The 13,974-nt window shown below is 40.3% G+C and overlaps 1 protein-coding gene across 1 annotated transcript in view; it reads right to left on the bottom strand.

Moving 5' to 3' along the window:
- Nucleotides 1-13,974, bottom strand: part of rnf150a (ring finger protein 150a) — a 161,353-nt gene that overhangs the window by 36,241 nt on the left and 111,138 nt on the right. Inside the window, exon 6 of the mRNA XM_067993870.1 lies at nucleotides 9,306-9,519. Coding sequence (XP_067849971.1) covers nucleotides 9,306-9,519 — 214 coding nt within the window. The remainder of the gene's footprint in view (nucleotides 1-9,305; nucleotides 9,520-13,974) is intronic.

The following is a 13,974-nucleotide window of genomic DNA, read 5'->3' as shown; positions in this document are numbered from 1 at the left end:
CAGAAAAAGGTACGCTGAGTTTTTTAGGTCTGAACTAACTTAACAGCGGGTAAGTCTTAAATGACAGCCAAACACCCTCTCTGGCATTGAAAATTAACTTTGAAAAAATGTGGCGTTTCATTCCTTCCGATTTTAATTGTTGGAGATTAAAGATATTTTTAAAATTTTTTTTTTACTTTTTATTTTTGCCTCTTTCATCTCTGTCTTTTAATTCAATTTTTCTTACCCTCTCTTTATGTTGCTTTCTCTAACTGATTTTACACTGAATTTACTGTTGTGGCTTTCACTTCCTGGTTCTGACTCTGCACAGCTTGTTAAGGATGCTTCAATCTGATTGGTTGAGGGGAGAAAGTGATCCTTTCCCTGCTTACACATGCCCAGGAGAGGACGCTGCACTTTTTACAGCTCACCATTAGAGGAAGTTCCTACACAAAAGCCCGTGGATCGTTTGTGGGCAAGTTTAAATCTAATGAGGGGCGGGCGCTGTTTGTTCATTGCTCAGACCAAATTCCAGGCCATAATAGTGCACTGGTCAAACTACACCTTGAATACTGCATCGCGTTCTGGTCGCCAAGAAACAAGAGTGACATTCAAGCACTGGAAGCAGTGCAGAGAAGAGCCACGAGGCTGATGCCTAATCTCAGGCTGGTGAGTTATGAAGACTGGAGAAACTTGGGTTTTTCAGCCAGGAAAGGAGGTGATTTGAGAGATGATCATAGAGGTAAACAAGATTGTTACAGTTATAGAAAAAATTAACCCAGAATTTTATTTCAAATTAAACTGGAGTAGAACAAGGAAACAGGTTCAGACTTGTAAAAGGTCATTTTAATCTAATTATCAGTATAATCTTCTTTCACAAAGAATGATCAATATGTTGAATAAACTTCTAGCTAGAGTAATGGAGGCAAAAACTCTAGAATCATTTAAGAAACAAATGTATGTTACAATAGGGTGATGTTAGGATCTCTCTGGATGAAGGAATCAAGAATCTTCATTTGTAATTATCTTTCAATCTTTGAGGGCGAGTGGATAGTATTACTCAATAGGTGAGCAATCACAAGTCAGTGCAATGCCTAGGCTAACATCAGATCTCGAGAGTGAACCATTGTTTGGAGACTTGTATATGCTCAGGGAATTGAGGGCAAATTATTGACTTGGTTAGGAAATTGACTGAACGGCAGGAGACAGAGTAGGTATAATGGGCAGGTACTCAAATTGGCAGGATGTGACTAGTGGTGTCCAACAGGGATCTGTGTTGGGGCCTCAACTATTCGCTGTTTTTATTAACGACTTAGATGATGGGCTAGAGAGCCACATATCCAAATTTGCTAATGACACAAGGATAGGCAGCATTGTAAGCCGTGTAGACATAAGCATAAAATTACAGAGAAATATTAATAGATTAAGTGAATGGGCAAAACTGTGGCAAATGGATTTCAATGTAGGCAAGTATGAGGTCATCCACTTTGGACCTAAAAAGGATAGATCAGAGTACTTTCTAAATGATGGAAAGCTCAAAACAGTGGAGGTCCAAAGAGACTTAGGGGTCCATGTACATGGATTAAAATGTCATGGACATAATCAAAAAGGCTAATGGAATGCTGGCCTTTATATCTAGAGGAGTAGAAGTTATGCTACAGCTAGACAAAGCCCTGCCTAGACCACACCTGGAGTACTGTGTTCAGTTCTGGGCACCACATACTAGAAAGGATATATTGGCCTTGGAGGGAGTGCAGCGTAGATTTATTAGAATGATACCTGGACTTAAAGGGTTAAATTACAAGGAAAGATTACACAAACTAGGGTTGTATTCCCTGGAATTTAGAAGATTATTGGGTGATCTAATCGAAGTTTACAAGATATTAAGGGGAACCGATAGGATAGATAGAGAGAAACTATTTCCACTGGTTGGGAAGTCTAGGATTAGGGGATATAGCCTAAAAATTAGAGCCAGGTCTTTCAGGAGTGAAGTTAGGAAACACTTCTACACGCAAAGGTTGGTAAAAGTTTGGATCTCTTCCACAAACAGCAGTTGTTGCTGGCTCAATTGTTAATTTTAAATCTGAGAATGATAGATTTTTGTTAACCAAAGGTATAAGGGGATATGGGGCTATGGTGGCCAGATCAGCCACAATCTCACTGAATGGCGGAACAGGTTCGAAGGGCTAAATGGCCTACTCCTGTTCCTATGTTGGGACAGGGTTGATACCAAATGGAGACAAGTACTGAGGGAATCCAAGAAAATGCAGATATTGGATGGAATAAAGTTGTTAAAAGAAGCAAGAAAGATAAAATAGCCTGAAAAACTATTCATGAGATTATAATAACCAACTGATTCTAGGCATTGTCCAACACTGCAAAAGGAAACAAGGTCCTGGAAGAAAAGACAGCTAGAAAATTAGAGAGGACAGCTTGGACATAGTTAAAATTTGCAGGTCACTGAGGTTGTAGGGGATTCTTTGCTCAGGAAAATAGGCAACACTGTGTGTCATAAAGGCAAGAATAGACATTGGGCTCAAGCAGTAATTGAGGAAAGGTTAAGAGGGATGCTCAAGGAGACAGAACTGTGCACTGCAGTGGTAGTCCACATAGGGGTAAATAACATTGTGAAAAATAATATCGGTGACTTGAAAGGCACGTACACAAGGATTGCTATAAACCTCAAAGATAGGGGATGCAGTGTACTATTCTCTGGTTTACTTCTGGTGCTTGGGGAAGGAAAGTTCACCAATAAAAGTGAGGATGTAAATGAGTGGTCGGCAACCTGGTGTCAAAACAACAATACTACCTTCATAAATAAATGGGCACATTTTTAGAATATTATTAAAGAAAGGTGAGAGAGAGAAACCAGGAAATTCTAGACCTGTAGTGGGGAAGTTATTGGAATCTATAATTAAGGAAAGAGTGACTGAGCACTTTGAGAAATTTGAGCTGATTAGAGAGAGCCAAAATGGATTTGTAAAGGGTAGGTCATGTCTAACAAAACTAACTGAATTTTTTGATGTGATTTGAATTTTTTGAGGAAGTGTAACTAATAGTAGACAGGAGAATGTCTATGGATATGTTTTATATGGAATTCCAGAAGGCGTTCGATAAGGCCACATCAGAGACTGTTAGCTAAAATTAAAGCTCATGGAATTGAAGGCAAATTATCAACCTTGTTAGGAGATTGGTTAAGTGGTAGAAGACAGAGAGTAGGGATAATGGGTATGTACTTGAATTGGAAGGAAGTGACTAGTGGTGTCCCACAAGGGTCCGTGCTGGTGTCTAAACTAGTCACTATATTTATAAATGACTTAGATAACACAATAGAGAGCCATATATTCAAGTTCGCCGATGACACAAAGATTGATGGCACAGTAAGTAGTGCAGATGGGAGCATAAAATTACTAAGAGACAATGATAGATTAAGTGAGTGGGCAAAACTGTGGCAGATGAATTTAAACACAGTAAGGCAAGTGTGAGGTCATCCATTTTGGACCAAAAAGGGATAGATCCAAATATTTTTTAAATGGTGAAAAGCTAGGAATAGTGGAGGTCCAAAGAGATTTAGGAGTCCATGTACACAGATCACTAAAATGTAGTAGTCAGGTACAAAAAATACACAAAAAGGCTAATGGAATGTTAGCCTGTATAACAAGAGGGCTAGAATAGAATGGGAGGACGTTTAGCTACAGCTTTACAAAGCCCTGAACCCAAGAGTACTGTGTACAGTTCTGGGCACCGCGCCTTAGAAAGGATATATTGCCCTTGGATGAAGTGCAGCGCGGATTCACCAGAATGTTACCAGGTCTCCAAGGATTATATTACGAGGAGAGATTACATAAACTAGGCCTGTCTTCCCTAGAATATAGAATGATGTGGAGATGCCGGTGATGGACTGGGGTGGACAAATGTAAGGAATCTTACAACACCAGGTTATAGTCCAACAGTCACTCACCTGACGAAGGAGGTAAACTCCGAAAGCTTGTGATTTTCAAATAAAACTGTTGGACTATAACCTGGTGTTGTAAGATTCCTTACTAGAATATAGAAGGTTAAGGGGTGATTTGATTGAGCTTTTTAGGATTTTGAAAGGAATTGAGAGGGTAGATAGTGAGAAACTTTTTCTGCTGATGGGGGAGTCTGGGACAAGGAGTCATAACCTTAAAATCAGAACCAGGGCATTCAGGAGAGAAGCTCAATGGAAAGTCGAGGAACAGCACCTCATCTTTTGTTTAGGCACTTCTGGACTCAACACTGATTTCAATAACTTCAGGCTATAACCACTGTTCCCATTTTTAAAAAAATATTATTTTTTTTATTTAAATTTTTTTTGGACTGCAGCTGCTGGTAATGGCTCTGCTGTTGCCATTTACAGCTCCTCTAGACTGACCTTTTGTTTCTTAACTTGTCCCATTACTCCCCTCCTTGCCTTGTGCCATTATCCCTTTTGTCATTTAATCACTCATGCCTTCGAGCCGATCACAGACCTCCCCTTTTGTTCTTTCCTCCTTTCCCCTCCCCCTCTTTCCCTGGCTCTGTACTTGCTTAAAAACTTTTAAATCTTCCAGTTCTGACGAAAGGTCTCAGACCTGAAACGTTAACTCTGTTTCTCTCTCCACAGATGCTGCCTCACTACCTGAGCTTTTCCAGCATTTTCTGTTTTTATTTCAGATTTCCAGCATCCACAGTATTTTGCTTTTGAAGTCAGGAATCAGTTCTTCACACAAAGGGTGATAGAAGTGTGAAACTCTCCCACAAAAAGCAATAGGTGCTAGCTCAATTGATAATTTGAAATCTGAGATCAATAGATTTTTGCAAGCCAAGGGTATTAAGGGAAATGGAGCCAAGGTGGGTGGATGGAGGTAGGATACAGATCAGCCATAATCTCACTGAATGGCGGAAAAGGCTCGAGGGGTTGAATGACCTACTCCTATGTTCCTAATAAAAAGGGCTGCTACAGGAGAGACAGGCTGCATCTGAATCAAATAGGTACAAAAAGACTTATGAGGAATATTGACAATTGTAAACAATTTTACAACACCAAGTTATAGTCCAACAAATTTATTTTAAATTTCACAAGCTTTCGGAGGCTGAATGACCTGAGGAAGGAGGAAGCCTCCGAAAGCTTGTGAAATTTAAAATAAATTTGTTGGACTATAACTTCGTGTTGTAAAATTGTTTACAATTGTCAACCCCAGTCCATCACCGGCATCTCCACATCGAGGAATATTGAGGCAGCAATGGAAAATCATTTAAACAAAGCGGGAGAGGGGGCGGGGGGGCAGGAAAGGAGGTAGCTATCTTAGGCAGCATGAACCGTAGGATAAATGGTATTCATCAGGTGCTCATGTCGACAAACCCCAGACCTATGCAGAATATCAAAATTTAATAAACGAATAATCTATGTTTGAAGATGCAGCAGGTGAAGATGATCTAGTATTGGATAGCCACAGTAGTATCAGGTTTTGTTTTCCTGGTAGCATACCAGAAGAGTACTTAAAATATATACTATAGATTACATATCATCATTTCTTTCATATTTTACATAAATGAGTAGTTCACTATTTCTCTCCTATAGCTGTTTAACTTATATTACATGTCGGGAGAATCAATTTGAGTGGGCACTCGACATCAAGGCAAAGACAGAGCTGTATTCTTCTGTGTATTAACACAAGTTAGATTACTTTTTACTGGTATATACAGTCCATCTATTTCAAGGAAGGAGTAGTATAATATTTCATATAAATGCTTTTGTGTAATTGTGTTACAATTCACACTTTCTCTCTCAACACTTCTAACTTGTGTTCACAGCAAAAAGGCAGTTTCCACAAGCAGACAAGGAACCAAAACCTACACCCTTGTGTCCACTGTGAATGAGACAGCATGCTGCACGTCCAACAATTACCCTTTAATTATGTTATAACATACTGAAGACCATATGGGATAACCACCACACTCTCCTGCCTACTCTGAAATACCATACTTTGAGATTGGTATGTTCAGGCTAAAGCAAATAATTGATGTATTAACAAGTATAACGATAACACCGAAGCAGAAATACAAAGCAAGCTAATTAGAGTACAAATACTTGGAAAACGATAAATATTGAATCAGGCCACAAAGGGGTTAAAGTATCATCTTCAGAAGAACCTCTGAGAACCTCTAAGACTTTTGGAATCAATACTCATTTGTAGACTTCCTGCTGGGATGATTGCAGTGGGCAGGAAAATTGTGTCACCCAAATGCAGAGTCCAAGCGTTCATTCCAGAAATTGAACTGAACTCAAGATATAGAACATGAAACTAAAGACATTTAAAAAAGTTTCCAGTATCTCAGAGAAGACTTATCTGAATAGAGAGCCATCAATCAAATTCAACGGCAGAATAATGCATCCATTGCATGGAATCACGATGAAATGCAGTTCACATCTCTTCTAGGTCTCATGCATCTATTAATGCTTTGATCATGTATTTCTTGATTTGTATCTGGGACAAAGCTACCACATCCTGGCTCAAAATCACATCAAAAAACTTGTTTGTATCTTCTAAGAAGCTGGGCTCTAGCCTCTATGATGTACTTTAGTGAGGAAAGGCTGCTTCTATCTTAATGCTAATTATATCTAAAACACTTTTACTGTGTGCATCTAAAGTCATATATATTAAAAAAACACAAGATTTTTTCCTTTACAGAACAAAACCTTTGCTTTTGCCACAACCACACAGGCACAAACATAAAACTAATACCAATTGCCTAAACTACTCGAATATCTGAAGAGAGGAATTTACATGCAAAACTGGATTAACAATTAAATACTTCTTATGAGGTCATACATCAGTATTGGTAAAAGGAAAAAAAACTACAAGTGCTGGAAATCAAATAAAAACACAAAATGCTGGAAATGCGTAGCAGGCGCATCAGCATCTGAATAGGGTAAAGACAGGTCAATGTTTCAGGTACAGACCGTTTGTAAGAACTAATGTAAAGTCTGCACTCAAAACAGTTGCTCCCAGACCATATATGTCTATGTTTATGGGTGCTGGTATGACTTTCAGCTTACCTATGATAAAAAGGAAAAAAGAACTGAAGAGTAATAGCGTTGATTAAATATATTGTGAATCAAATACATCTCGTTATTGGAGTGACAAGTTAGTAGTTATTAACACCATAAAGGTATGCCATCCAGTTAATTAAACTGAATTCTGTGCAGCCATATATTCCTTAAGGACCTTCATTAAAAAACAAAAGTAATGAGATGTTAATTGTTCCCAATTACTCTCTCTTGTGGATTTTATGCTATTTGTAAGTAGTTCTGAATATATGTGGAGAATATGATGATTATTGACTAATTTTGTACTGATGTAATACATGTAGTCATCAGAGCTCTCTTTCTTCAGAGAAATTCAGTGCTCTGACAAGCAATCAATGACCAAACATAGGTAACACAACCACTACAAAATAAAGTATAAGGTACATGGAAGATGCTAGATAAGATTAATGCTTTTCTTTCAAAGCATACATTGTGATGGCAATTTGTACTCCTTGCATCACACAGTGATATAATTCATCAGGACAAAAACTGTTTTTATTGTACTAGGGTAAGGAGGAAATTTGGTTATCTAACTGCCATTTTTCATAAAATCCTTAAGTACAGCACGACCAAATATTAATGTGTTTAAATATGGATTAAACAAAACTTACCCATTTCCTTCTTACTCAAAAAAAATTGTAAGCCAAGTTTACAACATTAGTTGGATGTACTTACCTCTACACATACACAACAGGAATATTCTTGGGGAGTCTCCTGATCAGCTGCCATAACTACAGCAGAGACACCATCTGTTTGCTTACGCATCTACATGGGGCTTCTGCCGATCTTGTGCCAAAGTTACGGCAGCCGATTGGGAGGTGCCCCAAGGAAATTCCAGGGGATAGTGTTTGAGACTTTCATACACTTGAGCTTAAATGTGAGCCAAGTAGTTTTACAACATGCAGGGGGATGGCATGAGATTGCACTTCATATATTGTACTCTGTTAGTTAGAGGCATAATGTTATTATAAACTATTAACTCACTTGGGGAGGAATAGGCAATTACACATCTAAACACCATTATTGCTAACTCACAGGTACAATCAAAGTAGTTCTATGCATTGAGGTTTTAAATCAATTATGGTCCATAATGATTCTTCTGCAGGAGCAAGGCAAGAATTTGTTAGAAAAGTATTAAATATTTGTAAGTGTTCCAAATGCTCCAGGTGGTGCTTGAAAATACCATTCTTTCCCAGGTGGATTGTTTTTGACTGATGGTGTGCTGCTAGGGTTACTGTGCAGCTTTTACTACACAGATGGGAGATGCCGCACTATATAATGTATTGTTGCATATCTAATCATTTCTCCCAACTAATGGGGAAGTTGTTACTCTCCATTTCCCCACAAGAACTACCCCTCCTCCTCCTGATCAGTCTCCAACAGTAAGTGGGGGATGTAACTTGGAGAAGATAGATTTTGTGGGGTCTTCTCCATTCTTCTGAGCATCCACTACTCTCAATGCTCCTAACCATCCAACCCTGTGAAGAGTACAAATAGGGAAATTCTTTATTTCCCCCCCCTCCAGAGACACACTTGGGCAAAATAACTGACTCTCTAGCATTGGCCACACTCTTTTATACTGTGCGAGAACTGGGTTAGTAACATGGGGACGCATCTGATGCCTTGATGTCACAAAACATTTTAAAGGAAGGGTTATAAATAGATTTCCTTCAGAAAATAATATGTTGGGATACATTATATATGAGTAATTTGAGACACAACATGTGGTAACTGTGGCTTGCCTGGGAGGAAAAAGGTGACTTTGGTTCCCAAAACTCTACGCCACTGGGGTTTTCCTCATATCATTTCTGGGTCTGTTGATAGAGATTGATTGCTATGATTAGTTAACAACTCCATTGTCATGCGACTACCAGGATGGTAGAAGGCAAACTAGATGGACCTTGGTCTTTCTTCATCTAGGAATTCCTATGATCCTACGTTATTCCTTGTGTGATTGGTTCCCAGGGAATGTGAATGAATGCTAGTCCATTCCAGTGTTGTGTGGGGGATTGAGATATGCAGAAGAATGGTGCTTTACAAAATCATTAGCTGACTCGAAATTGCAGGAAAAGGAAAACACATGAACATAGGCAAAAAAATGTACTACCAAATTACATTTTTTCTTAAAATCTGGAGATACAACCAACCCACTAGTGCAGTTCATTGCTTTCCTGCCTCTAAATATATTGCAGTATGGGACGAGAAAGGCAATATAATTCAAAGTTAAACTTACTGTTGCTAGTAGTAATATTAATCTCTTCAACTTGCTGAAGAGCTTCATTGTCCTGAATGATCTGTGAAAGGCCAATAGTTCGAACAGGAGGATCAAGGCTAACAGAACTCTCATTCACTGTCACATCACTAGCACCTGTAATCTGATTAGTTGGTGGCCCTCCTATGGATCCTTCAAAATCAGTCGTTACATCGTCTGCACAATCTGCGTTTGGCTATAAGAAAAAGAACACAAGTTACAAGTTAAACAACTAGTTTTCTCATTTCCTGGTAAATAAAAAAAACATACAGCTATACTGCAACAGGCGTCTCCTATTATGATTTCACCTAATAATTTTCTCATTACATGGACTAACAAATGATTGAAGAGAGCAATCAAAGTTTGGATGGCTACTGTCAGATGGCCAAAGGTAAAAGAATGTTAAGGGTGTGACAAATGCAGAGCAGAACACTCACAAAATAAATGAAACAGATTTTTACAGAATGTGCATTTTTCAGCCCAGAAGATAACACTAATCAAGAACAATCTTTACAAACATTCCCATTCCTTATATGGATGCAACAGAACAGACTGAATGTTTAAATACCAACAGATGTTTCTCTTTCAAACATTGCAGAAAATCCTGTTTCAAATTTTCCCTTAGCAACCACAATGCTACTAATCAGCAGAAGTTACAAGCTAACCAATTAAAATGTACCATGCACTCACAGCCATGATAATTACACAACCAATTTACCCCCACTCCCCCTTTCACTATTTGCAAAAGATGTCACTTATGTCACAACCTTATTATGCCTCTTTTAATAAATCCTTAAGGAGACACTGAATTGCCCCCAGTGTCATTGAACAAAAAATCTAACAAAAGTGCCCCCTTTTTGGTGGGGCAGTACTAATAAAACTCAAATCATGAAAAAGGACAAAGAAAATGTAACAATGTAAATAATATTATTTCCTGTATCAACTACACACTCCAGAAGGCCTCAAGCATACCGGCGGACTCCAGGGCCACAAAGCTGCGGAAGAGAGGCAGGCAGCCAGCCAGAGAGACCACCCCGGACCCGTGGACGGCCACCTTGGCCAGGCCCAGGAGCAGACCCACGAGGAAGTCCTCCGATTTGCCCACCCCCCCCTTCAGACCGGATGGCCGAAGGTTAGGAGCGTGGGACTGAAGTGGAGCCAGAAATTGAGGAGTAGCCCCTTCAAATAATGGAACAGGGGCTGCAACCTCTCACACTCCATATATACATGATACACGGACTCATCCTGGCTGCAAAAAGTACAGGCGGCTTCAGTGTCCATGAAGTGGCTTAAAAACCGGTTTGTCGCTACTGCTCCGTGCAACACTCTCCACCCAGATCCCCAGTGGTGCAGGAGAGGACTCCAGTGAAGAATGCCCTCCATTGGGACCCCCCCCCCCCCCCGCCTCTGCCGGATGGAAAGATGGCATGCCAGGGCATGTCTGCACCTCCTGTAGTCTGCGGTAAATGTATCTTACTTTTATTTGCATTCTGACTTATTATAAACCATGAAGTTTGTATTTATTTCTGTTTATACCCAAACAGAAGACATGTCAAGAGTTCTACTGGAGATTAAATTTATTTAGTGATGTGGCTCAACACTGTTGCACATTATTGACTTTGCTGTTATTATATTAGTGATCTTTTGTTTAAGAATGTACCATTAATTAATTCCTTTTTAAAAAAAAAACACATGTGCTGTATTATAAAGTTGCAGTGGGGGTTGGGGGGTGGGGGGGGGGGGGGGGGGGAGATAATATGATGAACGACAAGAATAAGGATTTGAGCAGTTTATCGATATCCTCTGAACCATGAAATGTGTTGCTATCTTGGAACATATACTTAAGACTGTATGATTCTGTACAATATACAGAGATGCAGCAAACAGTTATCGTTTTCTGGGCTTGGCTATGGTTTTCCACTTCTTTTGCTGGTTGAGGGATGGTCAGCTCCTTGCAATTAGGTCAGAAGTGACATCAGTCACCTGATAGTTCAGTGAGTAAATACAGCACCTGGTGTGGTACTGAGCCACACAGACCAGTAGGTTCAAGGTTTCATCCTTAGTCTGAAGTGAATTAGTTGTAGTACAGGCTACAAGTAGTAGAAGTAGTACAAGTCAGGAGGTGGATATTTTCAGCAACATTTAATGGGACCTCAGTTGCTCTCAGGTTAAGCTGTATAGAATTTTAGGAGACATTTTTCTTGCGATAGTTTATGGGTTTCTCCACTTTAAATGTTTTGAATGTGCTTGTAGTAGGTTCTGAACTGTCAAGGGGCTTCTGACATTGCATTTCTTTCTTCATGGAAGTCCTGCAAGGAATCCAACTCTCAGAAGAGGAGAAAAAGCTGGAACAGGAGGAAGGAGCAAACAGCTACAGCTGGAGGGAGAGCAGACAAAAGGAGGCATGCTTGGAGGAATCCTTACCCTCTAAAGAGTTTAAAGGCCCAGGATAACATACTTAGTTATCCAAGGAGCCGTGCATATGAAGGTTTCAATTCACTCGGGAGGCTGTGACACAGTAATGTAGCTTCCTGCAAGAAGACCTGCAACCAACTGCCACAGATAGCACAGCATTGCTTGTTACAGTCAAGGCCACTGCAGCCCTCAACCTCTTTGCTTCTGGCTCTTTCCAGGCTGTCACAGGAGATATCAGCAAATCAGTTAGTCTGCAGTTCTTTCCTGCATCAAGCAGGTGACTGATGCCCTGGTTGCTAGAAGAAACACATTAATCATTTTCCTCATGGACATCTGGAAGCAGCAGGACAAGTAGTGGCAGCACAACGCATCTGGAAGCAGCAGGACAGAGCTCTGGGATTCACACAGATTACTGGCTTCCCCCAAGTCCAGGGAGTCATTGTCGCCCTGTGGGCTCCTTCACACAACCACACTGCCTTTGTAAAGGCTTCAATTCTTAATGTGACTGACCTAGAGAAAGGGAGGAGGGATAAGGGTTTGCATGTAATCACAAGCGTATGCACCAAACGCGTGGCAGCACGACACATCACCAGGTTCTCATGCTGAGTGTGCAATTGTGCATTAAGCAAAAAGAGAAAAGGGACGAGGCCCAAACACGCTGGCCTCCACCCTCGTCATCTCAGACGTTGTATGTCCTCTCTCTGCCAATGATGATGATGGCAGCCTTTTCTATTATTGTCTATTGTCAGTAACTGTAGAGTGGCAGATCTCCTGTTTTGGAGCCCTCCCTCCTGTTGTGTCAGTTTCTCCTGCAAGAAGCGGGGAAGTGGGTTAATATGTGGCTTGGACAAGAGCGTTCAACATTCTATGAGGCAGGTTACCACAGTGTGCAGGAAGAAGCAGGAAGTGAGGCCAAGAGGCAATAGCAGATAAAACACTGGGACTACAATTTTTTGATCCCAATTAAATTGGGAAGAAACCTCAGATTAAAAAGTCCAGGTGACTACGAAGGGCCATCCTGTTGGAATACAGACAAATACAGACCATCACAATAAATGATTTGTAGACATCCAGCAATGCTGTAACTGCCAATAACCATTTTTTCTCTTCAGATATCAGCCTTGGCTTAGTGGTAGCACTCTTGCCCTGGTGTCCTAAAGTTGTGGGTTCAAGGGAAAATTTGCACTTTGTTTTTATTATCCCGGAGGAGTATAGTCGAAAAGATGCCTGTCTGGTTTGGAATTGGTTCAGCGGCATTATCCTGGATGATACAAAGACCTCTAAATTGACGATTGCTGTCTGAGGGAACACCCATGTTATTGACTGATAGTTGCCTCCTCTAGGATCAGATGTCATCTACCTTCAATTTACTTAAAATCTGTGTCGGTATTTTCTCGGTGGGTGGTCTTGTCTTGGTATCAGTTGTCGGGGAGGGAGGAAGAAGGGACTTGCATTTATATTGCGCCTTTCAAGATCCCAAGACATCCCAAAGAACTTCACTGCCAATTAAGAACGTTTAAAGTACAGTCGCTATTATAATGTAGGGATACGGGGCAGCTAATTTATGCACAGTAAGTTCACAAAAACAGTAATGAAATAAACGGCCAGATAATCTATTTTAGTGACATTGGTTGTTAGATAAATGTTGTCCAGGACATCGAGAGAATGCCGCTGCTCTTCTTTGAATAGTGCCATGGAATCCTTTATGTCCACCTGAGAAGGGCCTCAATTTAGTGCCTCATCCAAATGACAGGACATCTAACAATACTGCATTCACTGAAGAGTCAGCCTAGATTATTGTGCTCAAATTTCTTGAGTGGAGTTTGAACCCACAACTTTAGGACACCAGGGCAAGAGTGCTAACCACTAAGCCAAGGCTGATATCTGAAGAGAAAAAAATGGTTCTTGGCAGTTACAGCATTGCTGGATGTCTACAAATCATTTATGGTGTGTGACGCTGGTCTTCACTCAGCACCGTGATCGATGCAGTTGCACAAGTCCAGGGGCTACATGTAACATGGGAGTGAGAGACTACATAAGGTACTGTCTATCTGCAACGTTAGACATTTTCATGTGCATACCCCTTAAGCTGTCTCTATGGGTTTGCCTAGAACCCATCAGACTAGGCTATGCTAACAATGTATGGAAGATGCAGAATGCCGAATGATCGCTAGAATAAGGTACTGTCGGATATAATGCTAAGATGATACCAAATAATCCTAATCAATTTTGCCAG

The sequence above is a fragment of the Heptranchias perlo genome, chromosome 1 (genome assembly GCF_035084215.1).
Source record: "Heptranchias perlo isolate sHepPer1 chromosome 1, sHepPer1.hap1, whole genome shotgun sequence".
Classification (NCBI taxonomy): Eukaryota; Metazoa; Chordata; class Chondrichthyes; order Hexanchiformes; family Hexanchidae; genus Heptranchias; species Heptranchias perlo.
The sequence above is the reverse complement of the archived record's forward strand: the minus strand, read 5'-3'. Positions and strand labels throughout refer to the sequence as shown.